The following is an 18,346-nucleotide window of genomic DNA, read 5'->3' as shown; positions in this document are numbered from 1 at the left end:
CTCCTGAAGGCCCGGGAGGCAGGGCCCTGTACTCAGCTCAGAGATGGAGGGGGCACCTTGCCATCAACCCGGCCAGCAGGGGAGACCTGCAGCTCCTTAGGCATGCTAGAGGGCTGAGTGTGGCAGGAGCCAGGGCGTCCTCTGGGGGGAGCCCAGAGCACAAGCAAGGGAGACACAGTGAGTGTGGGTGTCTGTTTAGATCATCTACAGATTGCTAGTTATTCACCTCCTATATTAGCTTGCGAGGGCTGCCAGAACAAATTACCACAGACTCGGTGGCTTAAAACCATAGAAATGTATTTTCTCACAATTCTGGAGGTCAGAACTCCAAAATCAAGGTGTTAGTAGGGTGGGTTCACTCTGGAGGGTCCCAGGGAAATCTGTCCCATGTCCATCCCCAAGCTTCTGATGACTGCTGGCAACCTCTGGAATCCTTCCTGGCCTCTTCCGGCTTCTGGTGGTTGTGGGCAAACATTGGCCTTCCCTGGGTTGTAGACACAGCACTGTGATCTCTGCCTCTGTCTCCATATGGTCTTTCCCTGGCTCTGTGTGTCTCAAAATCCGCCCCCTTTCTCTCATGAGGATACCAGTCACTGGATGTAGGACCCACTCCAAATCCAGAATCATCTCATCTTGAGATCTTGACATTTGCAAAGATCCCAGCTCCAAGTAAGGCCACATTCACAGGTCCTGGGGGTTAGGACTGACAAATCTTTTGGGGGTATTCAACCCACTGTGCCTCCCCAGCCCCTGTCCCACTGCTTCCCCGTGTACTCCAAATAAAATCCAAATGCTTCACGAGGCCCAGAATGAGAGGCCGCTGCCCACTTGTCCCTGACCCCTCCCTCCCCTCACTGTGCTTTAACCGTGCCTGTGGTTATTTTGTTCTTCAAATATACCAAAATCAGTCCTTGCACAGAGCTCTGTCCTGCTGTCCCCCACCTGGGACACTTCTCCTGATCTTCACGTGGCCACTTCCTACACATCCTTCAGATGTCCCTTGGGCCTGTGTTGATGACTTGATTCCTCTCCTGCACCATTCTACTCTGCCATCATGGTACATATCACTATTTGACATGCTCTTATATATTTTATTTTATCATCTCTCTCTACGCTTTTTCCCTCACTGCATCCCCAACACCTATCACTGAACTTGGAGTATTGTTGTTCAACAAATATATATTTGTTGAGTGAATGAATGCATTTTTAATAGAAGAGAGAAAATTTCTTGACCCACAGGAAATAATCTCTAATGATACAACTAGAGGTATAAGAAGGGCTGATGTGTTTAGGGGAGCTCGCTGAGCACCCTCACATTACTTCCACTTAAACTAGACTGGGGAGAAGAAAGTAGGAGTCCCAAAGACTCTTGAGGTATGAGTCTCTTCTGGTTGGGCTGCTGGGCAAAGATGCTTCACGTTTCTTCAATGCCATCCATCCTAAATGAGTGATCTAATCCCGTCAGCCTGGAGATCTCCACCAGATGTCCAGAAGGCAAACACATGCCTCAAATCCTCACTTTTTTCAAGGATGAAGCCACTGAGTCCACATCGTCACCTACCAGTAGCTACATCTTATTTTCAGGCTAGGAGCTGCCTGTCTTGCCAGAACTTCCCATCTCATTGGTGGCATCTTCTGGCCCTGAGGGTTTAAAAAGTTGAAAGGCTGATTCAGTAAGGGACCCCTGGGTGGCTCAGTGGTTGAGCATCTGCTTTTGGCTCAGGTTGTTATCCCAAGGTCCTGGGATCAAGTCCCGCACTGGGCTCCCTGCAGGGAGCTTACTTCTCCCTCTGCCTCAGTTTCTGTCTCTGTGTCTCTCATGAATAAATAAATAAAATCTTCAAAAAAAAAAAAAAGTAGCAACTTAAAAAATATAAAAACTTTTTTTAAAAATTTAATTGAAGGGATCCCTGGGTGGCGCAGCGGTTTAGCGCCTGCCTTTAGCCCAGGGCGCGATCCTGGAGACCCGGGATCGAATCCCATGTCGGGCTCCCGGTGCATGGAGTCTGCCTAAGTCTCTGCCTCTCTCTCTCTCTCTCTCTGTGACTATCATAAATAAATAAAAATTTTAAAAAAATTTTAATTGAAAAAAAAAAGAGGGCAGCCCGGTTGGCTCAGAGGTTTAGTGCTGCCTTCAGTCCAGGGCGTGATCCTGGAGACCCAGGATCGAGTCCCATATTGGGTTCCCTGCATGGAGCCTGCTTGTGTCTCTGCCTCTCTCTCTCTCTCTCTCTCTCTCTCTGTGAGTGTCTCTCATGAATAAATAAATAAAATCTTTTTAAAAAAAATTTTAAAAAGAAAAAGAAATCCCTTTCTCCCACAGCTGATGAGATACCACCTTCTCTTGAGTCTCCTTCTGCCTTTGTCACTCCATTTACTTCCCCCTGCTGGTTACCTGGGCAGGTCCCTGCACCTCAGTTCTGGACCTTCTGTTCTCACTTCTCTTGGGACCACACTTCCCTGCTTTCCCTCTTCAGCACCCCTCTAGCTCTGGGCTGTCTCGAGCCTGCGGGAGGGGTGGCGGGGACCTGGTCTGTGGCTGCCACTGCAGTGCTGTCCTGCACCTTCATGGCCCTCTTACCCGTGACCTACCGTGTCTTTCTGTATTAATCCACCGAGCTAAGCCCCTCTCCCTCCACCTTCTCTGCTAAGGTTCACAAAGCCATGAAATTCACAAAGCCATGCTGCCTGGATGAGCTGATTATGAACTCTTACCAACGGGGCTGAGCCACATCCATCTTCCCTGCTGCCTGGGCACCCTTTCCCTGCACATCTATCACCTGTTTTCACCCACGTTCCTCAGTTCCTCCTCCTTCATCCCCTCCTGCTCTGCAAATGACTTCATCTCCTATGTGACTGAAAGGAAGAGCAGCCAGGGTGCCACCAGCCTCATCCTCTCAAAGTATGAACCCGAGGACAGGTCCCTTCTTGACAGGACAAACCCCCATCTACTGTGATCTGGCTTCCCCCAACTACCATTTTCTGGACATTTTTACAGAACATTTATGGAAGTTGTCTGTGCATTTTAAGTGCGAGATTACACTAAGGATTTCACATCCAACATGCACTCTTCCATGTTCTAGCTCCTCACTGGCTCACACCCTTCTGCCTACAGACCTTGCTCAGTCCTCTCCAGGAGGGAAGGAAAATCCCCCAAGTCTGCCCCTCCCCCCACACCCATCACTGTCTCCCTTTGTTTCTCCTTGCGATGCGCTCTTCACTATGCTTTGAGGCTCACAAGTGCCTCCCTGCTACCAAAGACTGAGCATCCTCGCCTTTGTGAGGGGCTGACATTGGCATCCCACCCCTGAAGCTACCTGCCACCCGTAGTTTCCATCTTGCGACTGTCCAGGCAACTTCCCTCCCTCCCTGCCCCCTAAAGAATTGCTGCCACACTCTGACCATGGCAGTCTCGCCTGGCCCCCACTGCCACGCTCCAGCCATCAGGTTTTGTAAATGATTCCTAAAGTTGCACCTCAGCGTCAGCCACTGGATCACTCCTGACTGCTTAGCACCTGCCTGGCCCTAGTCCTGGCCACACACCAATGGCCCTCTGCACTTGGATGCCTGCCAGTCCCACAAATTCAAAATCAAACTCGTCCCACTTGCTCTGTTTCTTCACTTGTATTCACCTGAAACCCCACATTCCTTTGTTATCCTTACCCATCTCTGCTAATGAGATGCTCCTATTTCTTCTACTTCCCTGCCTCCTCAGCCCCCAGGTCTCAGTGTTGTTCCCAGGTAGAGCCTTTCACTCTCCCTCCTGTACTGTCTCCCCTGCTGTGACCCCCTCCCATGGTATCTCTATAATCATGACTCACTCCTAATGGAATTCCTGGTCTCCAGATCCACCCTATACATAACACCAAATTCATCTTCCAGAAAATGACATCTCAGTGTGTGCTTTCCTACCCCTTTGACACTACTCTTTGGAAAATTGAGTTCATGGCTTCTTGGCCTTTTTGTTAAGATCAAGTCGAAAAAAAAAATATCAAGTGGAAAATCGAGTTCACCCTCCTCCCCATGCAGAACTTCCCCCACCCTCTCCTTCTCCCCCATCATGGGGCTCAAGACTCCAGCCAACACCCATCGTTTCACAAGAGGCAACACATCTTCCCACCATCCCACCATCCCCTCCACCAGAAATGCCTGCACCCCCAAGCAAGATCACACTCACTGCTGCCTGGAAATGGTCTCACCCCATCTCTGTCCTCCACAGGCCTTCCCCAACTGCCCCAATGAGAAACATCCACAGTGGCTCATGCACCTCCTCACCTTCAGTATAGTGCGGTTGGGTGGCCCACAGTACATGCCACCTGATGCTGTGGGTACATTGCTAAAGGTCCCTGTTTCCCAACCAGGGAACTCATGGGCCTAGTGCAGCCTCAGCCCAGAAGGGCTAAACGCCATTCAAGGGATGAATGTTGAATAAATAGCTCTTTTTCTGTCCTTTTACTAAAGTACCCATCTTCTTTTTTTGATTATTTGTGTTCTTTTTCCACTTTCATGCTACTAAAGATTCTCGAGCAGCAGAACAGGAAGATGAAATTGAGTGGGAATGAATCAGTAGGTAAGAAGCTAGGGCACGGAGGACCTTGGAAGCCAGGCAGCAAGGAATGGGCAATGCCATCTACCAGTTGATTGGCTCAAGCTCAATCTCTGGTCCCTGGTTTTAAATCCCAACTCCCTTACTACCTAGATGGGGAAAGTCATTGACCTTTCTGTGCTTTAATTGCCCCACTTGCAGAACAGAGCTAATAGAAGTACCTAACTCATCTTGCTTTTGTGAGGAATAAATGAGTTGATGCATGTGAAAAGCTACATCATTATTATTACCATCACCTCTACTAGTGTTACAGTCCTGGCTGGATCTGGCATCTCCAAGGAGATCTGCTGAGTGTCAGGATTCCCTCACCCTCTTGCAAACTCATTCTTTTCCTTCTGTGTTCACAGGACCCCTGTCCAGGACACTAAAATGTGAAGAACTTGTGCCTAGTGACAAGGCTGCTGGAGATATCACTTTAGAAGGCGCAGCAACAAGAGTAGCAGCAAACAAAGCCATCGCCAAAGCAGAATTCGTGGAGGGTATGGAGGCAGCCTGAAGACACCCACTGTGTTGTTTCCTGGTCTCCACACAGAATATTCCCTTGCTAACAAGGATCAGTCAGAGAACAGCAGCCTTTAATCAGCTTGAGTTTGTGTCACTTGATGGACTTGGTTTAAAAAAAAAAAAAAAACTTATTTAAAACAGTTTGCTGTGGTGACAGCTCCCAGGAATACTGGTCAACCTGGATCCTACCCACAACCACCTGTCCCTGTGGCTGACCTCGGAACTGGATTCTGATTTTGCTTCTCAAATTTTGTTTGTGTAAAGCAAGAGCCTCTTTAATGTTCTGAAGTTTTTATGATTCTCAGATGTAAGTAAAAACTAATTTCAGGTGGCTAGAAACAGAAAATAGTGTTGCTGAAAATATAAATCCCGTAAGTTACAGAAGGCCTTAAATTGTATCAAGACCCTGAGACAACCTCTCAGCTTTGTCCAAATTTGAACTGGGCAGCCGATTTTTAAAACATTGGACTGAAAAAAAAAAAAACAAAAACATTGGACTGGAAAAGATACTTATTGCAACATTAACAAATATGTATCTGTTCCAGCAATAGGAGCTTTCCCTGTTCAGGAGTTTTGTAGTCCATGGTACACGGGGAGGTGACAGGCTCAGCCCACACCCTCTTCCCAGGGAGGAGGTGGAGGCAGGGAGTGAGTGAGTCTCCCACAGAAGCAGATGTCAAGGTGTCAAGGCTCTGCATGCTGCACGTCCTCATCCTGAAAGCAGAGCAAGGATACCTAAACAATGCCTGCTCTCTGATTTATCCTGGAAGGGTGAAATTTGCACTTCCAGAAGGAATTCCTTGAGCAGAGAGTAAGAGGTTTCCTGGGAGGTGCTTGAGAGCCTTGTGTTTTAAAAGGTACATAACAAAAAAACATCCTTCCTAGGTTCCCTGGGAAGCTGCTCTTGAATCAAAGCCCAGGCTCCCTTTCAACTCTGAGGAGGGGGTTGGGTCTTCAGTCTGTTTTCTCACTCCAGAACCCCCACTCTCCATTCTCATTCCCCTCCTCCCACTTTAAAGTTCTGTGTGGGAAGTGGGCTTTGCAAGGAACCAGGGCCTGACTACCTATTCTTTGACTCATTTCCTCTTCCCTCTTGATGCAATGATGTTAATCCCAATGAATGTTGAATCTTTAGGGTTGGTTCTTATCCAGATCTGAATATTGCAGTGTCTCATTGTGCTGATGCGGCAGATGGAGCGGTTGTTTTTCTGGAGGTCTGTTAGACCACTTCCTACCGTGACTTCAGAAAATAGTCTCCCAGACAAAAAGGCCTTATGTCACTGCTGGTACCTCCATGTTCTCATCCCATTATGGTTTTCCTAAGTCCGGGATGGTGTTAATATTTGGGATATATTTTTTTCTTCAGAACTTTTTAAATACACGCATCTTCTAAAACCTGTAACTTAGTCAAGCCCAGTATTATTAAGTTTTATGTTTCAGCCGAATTTGGGAGATATGTGTGTTTCAGTTATTTTGAAGTCTATATAATGCATATCTATCTATCCATCCACCCATCCATCTACATCTATCCTTCATCTCTCTATCTATCAACGGAGATGTGTACCCCCCTAAACAATACATGATTTTATTTACATCTGTCTTTGGGTTGTTTATAAACACACACACACACACTTATTCAGGCCAGAGTTTAGTGAATGTGTGCATGATTGTGAGCGTATGTGACAGATAGGGGACATCTGCCACTTTACTTGAAAAGGAATGGAACAAAAAAAAAAAAAAAAAAAAAAGAAAAGGAATGGAACAGAAAGCATGGGATGTAGATGTGAAGATAAAATCACTTTTTTAAAGCATTTATTTATTCATGAGAGACACACAGAGAGAGGCAGAGACACAGGCAGAGGGAGAAGCAGGCTCCCTGCGAGGAGCCCGATGCAGGACTTGATCCCAGGATCACACCCGAGCCAAAGGCAGATGTTCAACCACTGAGCCACCCAGGTGCCCCAATAAAATTACTTTTCGTCTGGAGGCGCGACACCTTACAGTAGCAGATGGGTAAAGAACAGTAGAAAATGCCAAAAATATGATGCTGATGGAGCAGGTGTAATGGGTCAAAATAGTTTCCCATCTGCCCAGTTCCCTAGTAGTCACGCTATTGGGTCTATTTTATGAAAAAAACAGAGGTCCTGTTCCCAGGGGTTGCTGTGAGTGATGGAGGCTCCTGGCAGGGAATTCATGAAGAGCCAGGACTGTTCTGGCTCCTGCTACAGTCCAGTTTATCACTCTCCTTTCCTGAAGCAACCACAATTATGCATTGCATTTGCAAATCTGGGATTTCAAGATTGGGAATCAAAGAAATCCATTTGTGTCTTAGGCAGCACAAAGTCATCACCATGCCAGGAAGACCTTTCATTTAGGCCTCCCTAATAGGCTTGAAAGAAAGCACAGATCCTTCACAGCTACAAGGCTAAAGAGAAGAGTCAGAGTCATTCCTCCTTTATCTACGTCATCCGGCTTGAATTTCAAACTTCTCCAGAAAGGGAGCTAGGAAAAAAACAAAAACAAAAACAAAAACAAAAACAAAAACCTGGGTACTTTGAAGGGAAAAGCCAGTATTTAGTAGGTGCCTATTATACTGCTTCAGCTGCCTTTAGAGCCAGGTAGTCTGATGATCACAGGAAGCCCAGGGGCTTCAGAATCCACTCTCCTCACCAGAACACTGAGCTCACCCAGAACAAAGCTCAGTTTGCCATACCTGTTTGGGCCTGTGACCGGTCAACTGACACACAATAAATATATGTCCAATAAAGGGATAAATTAGTGGACAGCAACCAATTCATCATCTTCTCTTGATCAGATACTCTTGGGAGTGTAACAGTTTAGCACAGTGAATGAGGATCTTTAGTTGCTGATGAAAGAAACCCAACTCGACCTGGCTGATGAAAAACAGAAAACTATCTATCTATGAGTATCTTTCTCTCTCTCCCTATAAACTAAATAATATAAATTAAAAATCCATGAATAGACCTAAATATAACACTCAAGCAATTTGAAAAACCTCTCCTTGCTCTTAGTCTCTGCTTTCCTTTGTGTTGGCCATATTCCCAAGCAAGCTCTTCACAGCCTGTAAACCCAATGGAAAGAGCTTATTCTTTTCCAACCACTGGGAAAAAGTCCTGCAAAGGCTTTCTGTACACCCTGTGTGGATCACCTGTTCATACCTGAACCAGTGCTTATGACCAAGGAGTTGCGGGGATCAATTGGCCAGGCCTGGGTCATGTGACCTCCGGAGCAGGGCTCTCCGCAAGCCAATCCTGTACAATCTGCAAGGACTGAATGGGAACAATGGGTGTCAAATAGGGTACTGTTACCAAATGAAACTATGCTGGGTAGGCAAAAAACAAAACACTGTTAACAGATGTGTCCGACAGGGTAATCCCAGACACACCAAACTACTATTCCATTGCTTACTAAAACATTACATTTTGTTTGAACCCCTCTAATCAACTTGTGCTCTATGGACAAGGTAAAAATAGTATGAACAGAATGCTTCCATTTGATATATGATCAGGTGACTTCTGAAGATACCAAGAGCACAGAGACGATGCAAGCGCTACTCAAATAAAGTAGAATTTGTTTTCATAAGCCACCCATGAATATCAGTCTCATGATTTCATGTATACAGGGCTTGTCCAGAGCTAACCTGGAGCTCCACGAGGGTATAGTTGATGTTTTCATTGTCTGTACCGTTCTTCATTATGCACAGTGCCCCATGCATTATAGGTGCTCCATAAATATTTGTTACGTAATGAATGATTAAATTGATTTCAGAGCTGGAATAGATTATTTCCAATATTGATCACTGCCTAACACCTCCCTCATCTGATACCAAATGCCTGAAAAGTCATAATTAGCAACTATTTCCACTGGCTTCGGTCTTCTTTCCCAATCAAAATGCATGTCGTGAGAGAAGCAATATTTTAAGTTTTCCTGATCATCACATCTTGGGTTGAGTTGATTCTTGAAATACTTCCCAGAGGTATTGAAAAAAGAAGAGCAAAGTATAGAAGTCTAAAGGGCAGGAGACACCATTTTCTGATTTCCCAGCCTTGCTTGGGGGTAACTAGACTCCCACTCAGCCCAGTGATGTCCTGACCAGAGTGGGGATGGTTGCTGAGAAGAGTTTTATTCCAGCTCTGCCCTCAAATCCCAGGAGAGCTGTGAGAATTCCGGAGAGGCTCCACTGTGGTCAAATGGGGCAGGAAACTGTGGTTCTTTGAGACTCCACGGAGGGGGAAGAGACAATGTGTATGATTTATGCTTCTCAGTGAAAAGGGAGCCATGAGGGTAAAACTATCTCCCTCAAAAACTAGAGCATAAAGACTTCTTACTCCTTCTAATCCTGGAAAGTTGTGGGCTTCTCCATGGGAGCCACAGCACGCTGGTCCTGGCACTGCCAGGGAGGTGCTAAGAGGGAAACAGGATGCAGAAGGAAGGGGTTGAAATGAGCAAGAGTGCCCGTTGGCACATTTCTGTGAATAATGACGCTGGCCCTTCGGGGTGTAGTTTTACATAAAAATTTGAGAAAATTATTTGAATTTAGGCAAACCTGTAATGTCAGTTATCACACTTCTCAACTACTTCCTTTTAAGAGAATGAGTGCACTGGATTGCACTTTAGTCAGCATTCAAAAACAAGACTCTAGAATGATTATATATGGTTGGTACTCAAAAAAAAAAAAAAAAAGAAAAAAGAAAAAAAGTAAGAACTTCAATACCAGTCACTACAGTTGGGCTGTCGAAGGAACCCACAGGTGCAGGATGCTGCAGTCACTTCCCCATCATGGCTGTACTTGTCCCCTCAGGAGTGACCATTACAGCTTTACTGATGGCCTCTGGAAGCAGCTGGGCTGAAAAGGCAAAAGGGCCTGCTTTGTATTGCCTCTGATTCTGTGTCTCTTTTCTTCTACCAAGCACAAAGAAACACAGGGTTCTTAAAGTGTGATTTAAAGATGTTAATTATCTTTATTTTTTCTTCTCCTTTATTTAAGATTTTATTTATTTATTCAGGAGAGACACAGAGAGAGGCAGAGATATAGGCACAGGGAGAAGCAGGCTCCTCACAGGGAGCCCGATGTGGGACTCAATCCCCAGACTCAGAATCATGCCTTGAGCCAAAGGCAGACGCCCAACCACTGAGCCACCCAGGCATCCCTAGATTTTCTTCTTATAAAAGCAATACATCAGGGATCCCTGGGTGGCGCAGCGGTTTGGCGCCTGCCTTTGGCCCAGGGTGCGATCCTGGAGACCCGGGATCGAATCCCACGTCGGGCTCCCGGTGCATGGAGCCTGCTTCTCCCTCTGCCTATGTCTCTGCTTCTCTCTCTCTGTGTGACTATAATAAATAAATAAATAAAAATTAAAAAAAAAAGCAATACATCAATAAAATAAAAAAAGCAGTACATCTTTATTTTACAAAATTTGTGGAGGAAAAGAAAATTAAGTACAAAAATATTTATAATTCCACTACCTAGAAATAGCTGGTATTAAAATTTTGTGGATTTTTTTCTAGGTTTTTTTTTTTTTTTAGTTTTTTAATCTGTATATATATATTTGTTTTAATTCTTGCTTGTTACAAAATTAAACTCTCACTACATGTACTTGTGCATCTTTCTTTTTTGTAACAAACTACCATGAGCCTGTCTTCATAAATAATCACGCTTCTGATCGTGAAAACTACACACGTTTGTCCTTTGTAGCCAATAACAGCCAGAACGAGACCAAGTCTGGATAAAACAGAAGGACAATAAGATCCCCTGATGGAAATGGTGTTCTAGCAGAAAGTAGTTCTTGGGATGCCTGGGTGGCTCAGTGGTTGAGCATCTGCCTTCGGCTCAGGGAGTGATCTCTGGGTCCTGGGATCTAGTTCAGCATCAGGCTCCCTGCTTGGAGCCTGCTTCTCCCTCTGCCTGTGTCTCTGCCTGTGTCTCTGTCTCTCATGAATAAATAAATAAAATCTAAAAAAAAAAAAAAAAAAAAAAGGAAGTGGTTCTTTTCACAATCTTGGCCTTGGACTTCTATCACCTTAGGACTTCAGGCACTCTCAAAATTTAAATCAAGAGAAAACTTTTGAATGAAAAAAGAAAGGGCTGATGCTGCTCCAAAGATTCATTTCTGATGATTCAGGGGCTGCAAAATTCAGAGGAAGGCATGAGACAGACCTCAGAAAAAGAATCATTGAGGGAAACCACGTAGAAATGTTTTTAGTAAAAAGTAGCTGAAGCTATTACAGGACATTGAACTGGAGTCTGGAAAAAGACACACATTTTCAATCAGATTCAAGTTTCTGTTTGGATCAGGACATGGCTTGCGGTGGTGAAGCAAATCTGCCAGTTCTGACAACTGGGGTGGCCTGAAAGTCAGTTAGTGCCTAACTTCATGAGCAGCCCTGAGTCTAGTCTTGTGTGCCAAGTCAGCAGGAAGGGTTCTCTGAATGGTGACCCATGCGATTAAATTGTATTCTCACTTCCAAAAAGACCAATAACCATATCATGTCAGAACAAAGTCTGCACCACTTAGGTCTAGGTTGAGTCTGAATGCAGTAGCATGCAAACATCAGTATAAAATAGGAACTAGAGTGATTGTTAAAGCCATTTACAGTTTCAAGGCATGAACCCTGACATCATCCCAGAGTTATTCTAATCACCTCCTAATGCACCTACTCTAATTTCGTCATCCTCCTCTCATACATCTGACCCAAGTCAAAATTATCTTCAGTCATACTTTTAACATTACCACCATTCTCCAAAGCATTGATGCCACCAGATCCATTTAATAAAATTAAAATATTAAGGCATGGATTGAAATGTTGGACAGCACTTATGTAGCTTACAGGAAAATAAGAATACTGTGCTGTTGTACTGTCTTGATGGGACAGGATGGTCCTCACAAACAACTTGAGGAGAAAGCAGGCATGGGAAGTTTAATAACATCACTGCGAGTGTCACCCGCAGGGGTGAGAAGCCTCCAGCCTTGTCATCCCTGGGGGCGTCAGGGCGAGTGAGGGGGTGGGCAGCGGTGAGCCTGTGGTCTCAAGCAGAGGGCAAAGCAGGTTGCTCAGGACTGTGCTGAGAGCTCCTCCCGCCCCACGCCCACCCCGGAACCCACTGCATCCCCAACCTGGTCTCTCAAACTACAAAAGGGTGAGCTCAAAGCACTATTTAGCTCAGAAACTTTGGTTCAGTAGAAGGAAGAAAAGTGGTCTCAGACAAGGAGAAGGTGTCTCTAAAAGTTTGACGTGCAACCAAAGCAAATAGAGGGATTGACCCCCCCTCAGCCACGTCCTCCCACTCCAGGGAGCAGCAGGGCTCCGGGATCTCTACGAGTCTGGATTTCGTTTTTCAGGCTTTGTTCTTTGATCTGAGGTGTTTTCCCCTGTATGCCCTCCGCCCCTCCCGCCAAGGGCGTGAGCTCGGTCCCGACCTTGCCCTTCCGTCACTGCCAGAGACCCCAGGAGCCAGCGAGCCTCAGGAGCAAGGGGGCGGGGCGAAGCAGAGGGAGCGGGGCGGGGCTAGGCGGAGGGGCGGGGCTAGGCGGAGGGGCGGGGCTAAGCAGAGGGGCGGGGCGAGGCGGGGCGAGGCGGGGGCGCAGAGGGAGGCCCCTCCAGCCGCTGCGCGGGGCACTCGCACCGGGGCCCTCCCTGCTCCGGCAGCCGCGGGGGCCCCGGTCGCCCCCGCCCCACTCGCCGCCCCTTCCGAAGTCTTCCTCGCGCGTGACCCCAAGCGAGCTACCTGACGTGTGGGACCTGCGTTCCCTCCGCGAAGGGAGGCCGGTAGCTCCTAGGATACGACGTCAGGAATATCCAATGAGCTCCGTACCCGGGCGGACGGTCCCATAACGAATGTTGGGAAAGGTCGCTCTCACCCCTCGTCCGGGGGTTCTTCCCGCCCGCTCCACCCGCCTTCAGCCGCGGCTCCCGGCCGAGGGCGCGCACCCGGGGCTGAGCGCAGGCGGACGGGGCCCCTCGCTACCGGCGAGCCCCGGGCGCGGCGCGGGCTGGTCCGACTCCGACCGGCCCCGCACCCCGGAGTGCGCGGCGAGAGGGGCTCCGGGGCCCACGCCTGGTTGTGTGCGCGGTCCAGGCGGCGGGAGAAGGGTCCCCGGTCGGGTCGGGCGAGGAGCGCGGCGTGAGGCGGGGCGACGCTGAAGGGAGGCGCCGGGAGCCGCTCTGCCGAGAGTGGCTCGTTGGTCTAGGGGTATGATTCTCGCTTCGGGTGCGAGAGGTCCCGGGTTCAAATCCCGGACGAGCCCAGGCTTTTCTTTCTCTCCACACCTTAAACTTATTTTTTCGCCCCCACACAGCCCATTTAGGGTTTCTATGACGCCAACCACTGTGGTGCCTTGAGCTTGAATGTTGATTCCCCTGATTTTACAGCGAGCAACCCAAATGGGATCATTTCGGACCGTTCGGCCTCTGTGCGCAGAGAGCAGGGCAGGAGAACCGCTGTACCCTTAAAGCACAGGCGCTGGGGACAGAGAGGAGCCTCGTGCGGAGTCCTGCCCCGTCGCACCCCCCCCCCCCCCGCACGTGGGCAGGGTGCCGGCGCCCAGGGGTCGGGGCCGGGGGCGCGCGGGGCCCTGCCGACGCCCAGCCCCGGCCTGCGGCGGGACGTGCGCGGAAAGCGGCGGGAGGTAAACCACACCTGCGGGCGACCGAGAACGGAACGCTGCGTCCCTTGCACACGCGCGCGACTCCGGAACGAGCAGTGGTGGGGACCGCATTTCCAGAGTATCACAAACTTTCTACGTTTTCACGTTGTCTTCTAATGGCATTTGGGTGTACAGTGCTCAAAAGTTCAACTTTGTGTTTTGCATGGACACATATTTAGTACGTATTCAAAAATTAATTCTTTCAGAAATCTTTAATTCGTCAAGGGGAAAAAAAGAGGGCTCGTCCGGGATTTGAACCCGGGACCTCTCGCACCCTAAGCGAGAATCATACCCCTAGACCAACGAGCCGGCGTGATTCTGTTCTCCCCGCCATGCTAAAGGAAGGTGATCAACTTAGTCTGGCGCCCCCAAGTGGTTATTCATATATTGTGTTTATGTCCACTTATTTCTGTCTTCTATATTGGCTTTATGTTTTCTTTCTCTTTTTTACTTTTTACCTTTACGAATCTGATACAGAAAAAAATAACTGTCTCATTACCAGTGTAATATATTTACCCTTTATTTCAACAGCCCTAATTCAGTTTATATTCATGGCTAATAAATTGCAGGATGTCTGTGCTAATGTCCCTGTGGCAGGTAAATTCCAGACTCTCTCCCTTATTGAGTTCTGGACGTTGCATTTCCCAAAAATAGTAAAATTTTTTGCTTCTTGTCTATACTTTTTATATTAGTGCTCAAGGCCCCACTTTTCCAGCCTGTGAATTCCCATCTTTGTGTTTTTACTCAAACTCTTCAGCTGGAAAATCTCTTTTCCTCTTGGATGAATCCCAAATTCTAACCCTCCCAGAGAAAGATCCTTTAACATATTAAATTTTTTTGTGATATATAATTGGCATGCGGTCTTATTTCCTCTAATCATAATTTATTGGAGGACAAGACACCAACATGAATCCTGAAATCTGTATAATTGGCAACTAAACGTATAATTCATTATGATTGGTGTCCAATTGCCCCAATATCTTTACTGCACAGCTTGTTTACTGTATTTTACGTTCTTAAATACTTGATATTTAAGTTTATGCTAATAAAGCTGGCCCTCAGTAAATGACTGCAATTAGTTTCGAGTTCCTTAACACTACAAATTTTGGTACTTGGACAGTTAGTTAAGTGTGAACTCTCAAAAACAACTAACCAGATCAGCATCAACAAATAGAGGGGTGGCTAATCCTAAATAGACTTACTTACTTATTTTGCTTCATATCAGTTTATTAATTCATCTGATTGCTCATTCATTAAACAAACTTCAGAAGCACTATATACCGGTCACTGAATTGTCAACTTCCCTCCTATGGTTTGACACTAGCAAATTATAGTTTTGGAGCTCTCACATTCTCCACCCTTCTGTTTTATTTGAAACCGTCCTGACTTGAGTGTTGAGTTCTTCTTAGGGCTCAAGGCAAGGAGAAAAGAATACCCTTTAAAATGTTAATTAGTTCTAGATGCCAGCTCACTTTATTCATCAAAACTGAACTGGAAAAAATGTGCCCTGGACACAAGAAGTTTATATTTCTCAGGAGAATGAGGAAACTAAGAAATATAACTTGTAAGTTAAAATAATTGTAACCACTTCGTATTTCTGAAAACCTTACCTTCTACAGTTACTAAGAGGTCTCTATGCTCTCCTTTCCCTCTTGACTTTACTATAGCTATTATCATTTTTAGGGCTTTTTTTTTTCTCCTACTGCTCTCTAGTGATTGAAAAATAGTTTGTCTATTACTCTTCAGGCTCCATTAGAGTATCTCATTTGCCGCTCACAAAACTCCGGATATCAATTGCCTAACTCATGGTGAGAAACATCTCTCTGCCAGTAAAGGAATGCCTGTGACCCTCTCCAGGGCAAATCCTTCCTGTGGTACGCAGATAGTTGCAGCATGTAAGGAGACAGAGGAACTCAAAGAACATTTTATCCCATTCACAGTGAATGAAGAAGCCTGGTGACATCTACTTTTACTGACCCCATTATTCGTGTTCCCACAACTTGGTGCCCGGAAACAGCAGAGACACTAGAATTCTAATTTTCAAATTTTCAGTATTTTCTGGCAAAAATGCAACCTTTCTCCTGACTTCAGCCATTCTGTCAATAGAAATGTTAATGAAATTGGGGTTCCTGGGTGGCTCAGTCAGTTCAGCGATCTGCCTTCTGCTAGGGTCGCGGTCCCAGCATCCTGGGATCTAGCCCCAAATAGGGCTCCCTCTTCAGTGGGGGGTTTCTCCCTCTCCCTCTGCCTCTCCCCACCTTGTGCTCTCTCACTTGTCTTCTCTCTCAATAAGTAAATTAAAAAAAAATTTTTTTTAAAGAATGTTACTGAAATTGATTTAACTTCAGGAAAACTTTTTCATGGTGGCCTGGAATTCATCTTTGAGTCTGTCTGATATTTATTCATTAATAGTCAAATTCTCAGTGTTCCAGGAACTTCTTGCAATTGCTACCCACAGATCACAGCGTTCCAATTCCTGCGGCCACAGATTTTAGAAGACAAGGAGGAAAGGAATGCCAGTGAGATTACAGGCGGGTAGGGGAGAGAATTGTGCCACAATCACAAAGATCTGTTTGAAATTTTGGTGCCTGTCACCCTCTTTCTTTTTTTTTTTTTTTTTTGTCACCCTCTTTCTACTTTGTCCATTAATTCCAGCTCTAGAAAATTCTGCCCTTATATATTTGCCAGCACTTATGCTCCTGAGTGCCCTTCATCTCTATTAAGAGAAGACATTAAGCCCTGAGATGTTCCCAAGGCAAACCCCTCCTTGCTACTGCATTTATTGTGCACTGCATGAGAAAGGAAGTCTGTGAGGCAATGGGCCTGTGTTGATGAAAACTGCTATCAGGAGGCCCTGACACATAATTTTTTCTTATTATTGATGCTGTGAGGAAAATTCTCGGGAAGCCGCTGCTTTTCAGAGGCAGCTGTCCATTAAAAGGACCCTTCTGACCTCATTGGAAGTCTCCAGTTGATTCCGATTGTATTATCTGGACAGCATGAGCCGGAAAAGGGGAGTTTCCAGGAGGAAGAAAAGGTTTGTGAAGAGGGACTTTTGCTGAGTGAGGATCTCGGGCTAATAATAATGATTGGAATCCAAAGGATTTGCGTTTTTTTTTGTTTTTCGCTTGTTTGTTTTCCCATTTACTCTCTGCAGCAGGATCAGGAACTACAAACTTGCATGATGTTTTTAAATTTGCAACTTCTCTAGATTAATTTAATAAATATGAATTCATCTTTTCATCCAAAATAAAAATGTATTGAGCATCTGCTTTGTGCATGCTGAATATACTTGTGAACAAAACAGAAACAGTCCCTGCCCTGGTGGAGCATACATTTTAGTGAGAGGAGACAGACAAATAATGAAGTGATTTGTATAGGGAGGGTTTGCAATTTGAACAGGGTGGGGAGGATAGGCCTCTTCACGAAGATAACACAGGAGCAAGAGCTGCAAGGGGAGGAAGGTGTGAATCATGTAGAAGCCATATCTGGAAGAACCAAATGGGTAGAGGGGAGAGCCAGCGCAAGCCCCCAGAGACATGTGTGTACCTGAAGCATTCCAGAGACAGTGATAAGGACAGTGTATCTGAGAGGAGAGGGCAAGGGTGAGAATAACAGATGAGCGTTCCTAAGTGCCGGGCTCGATCTTAGGCCTTGGGAAAACAGAAAACTGTATGGCAAGTCCCTCTCGAGTCCCTCAGGAGGAGGGAGTCCCTCCCATTTTACATGGGAGACAGACAAGTGAATGGATAATAGCAACCAAATGCTGATATAATAGTAACATTTATCAAGAACTTATCACCTCATACATTATTCTCAACTGTGTTGCAAAGACCTTGAGAGATGAATCCCAATTTAAAGCCTAAAGATGATTTGTTAGGAATCTAAATGAGTACAGAGGTGTACCAGGTGAGAGTGGTCAAGCCTACATGGCAGTGTGGGGAGATATTAGAGACTGCAGGGGAACTTTCTAGGGGAATTCAACCCTCCAGTTACATTCTGAAAGATGAGAAGATAAATGTTGACCTTCAAGGGGCAGAGGGAGGCCTAAAGCGTGGGGAAACAGTGGGAAAAGAGCCCTGTAGGCGCAAGGGGCCCCAGCATTAGAATCTTAAAACTGAAGGCAGGTTTGGTTGTGCGGCTGGAGTGTGGGGTGAAGGGCATAAGGCAGGGGCTCACAGAAGCAGCTTGCAGGGATATGTGTCCCACTCAAGCTGCTCCAACTTCATGTAAGGGCAATGAGGACCCAATGAAAAGCCCCCAGTAGGGAGTAGATGGGAAATTCATTCTGTCCATATTCTGGCAGTTGTGGAAGTTGTGAAAATATCTCAGCTGTTACAGGGGACATGGAAAGTCCAGCCCCTTGCAAAATACCTCACACTCAGGTATTCTTGCTTGTTTTCTCTGGACTGGTTTTCCTACCTGCAGGGGGTCCATGCAGGTATGGGGGACTGGAGAAGATCCGAAGATCCCCAGGGAGATGCAAGGGGAGAAGCTGGCTGGGGCCTGAAGCTAGGGAACCAAGAGGTGCTCAGTCTGGGAATAGCCATATCTGGGTGTCATCCAGGAG

The 18,346-nt window shown here is 46.4% G+C and overlaps 1 protein-coding gene, 1 long non-coding RNA gene and 2 other non-coding genes across 8 annotated transcripts in view; 2 read left to right on the top strand and 2 right to left on the bottom strand.

Moving 5' to 3' along the window:
- The window catches only part of RCSD1 (RCSD domain containing 1), a 97,188-nt gene extending 90,486 nt beyond the window's left edge, over positions 1–6,702 (top strand). For all 4 annotated transcript variants that reach the window (XM_049112356.1, XM_049112354.1, XM_049112355.1 and 1 more), the window contains one exon: positions 4,954–6,702. In XM_049112356.1, coding sequence (XP_048968313.1) covers positions 4,954–4,974 — 21 coding nt within the window. In that variant the 3' untranslated portion in view covers positions 4,975–6,702. The remainder of the gene's footprint in view (positions 1–4,953) is intronic.
- LOC112648690 (uncharacterized) lies at positions 294–13,203 on the bottom strand. 2 transcript variants are annotated; one of them, XR_007411937.1, is made up of 4 exons: positions 12,858–13,201; positions 9,846–9,977; positions 8,290–8,400; positions 294–1,641 (listed from the first exon to the last, which is right to left on the bottom strand). It is a non-coding gene; the product is annotated as an uncharacterized LOC112648690 (long non-coding RNA). The 2 variants fall into 2 exon arrangements; XR_003129216.3 differs by lacking the exon at positions 294–1,641 and adding an exon at positions 6,712–7,612 and having other exon boundaries at positions 12,858–13,203.
- Positions 13,204–13,305: 102 nt separating this feature from the next.
- On the top strand, positions 13,306–13,377 carry TRNAP-CGG (transfer RNA proline (anticodon CGG)). The gene has a single exon. It is a non-coding gene; the product is annotated as a tRNA-Pro (tRNA).
- A 636-nt stretch (positions 13,378–14,013) lies between these two features.
- On the bottom strand, positions 14,014–14,085 carry TRNAP-AGG (transfer RNA proline (anticodon AGG)). Its single transcript has one exon. It is a non-coding gene; the product is annotated as a tRNA-Pro (tRNA).
- Between the last annotated feature and the right edge of the window lie 4,261 nt (positions 14,086–18,346).

The sequence above is a fragment of the Canis lupus genome, chromosome 7 (genome assembly GCF_003254725.2).
Source record: "Canis lupus dingo isolate Sandy chromosome 7, ASM325472v2, whole genome shotgun sequence".
Classification (NCBI taxonomy): Eukaryota; Metazoa; Chordata; class Mammalia; order Carnivora; family Canidae; genus Canis; species Canis lupus.
This window is presented reverse-complemented; position numbering and strand designations above follow the sequence as displayed.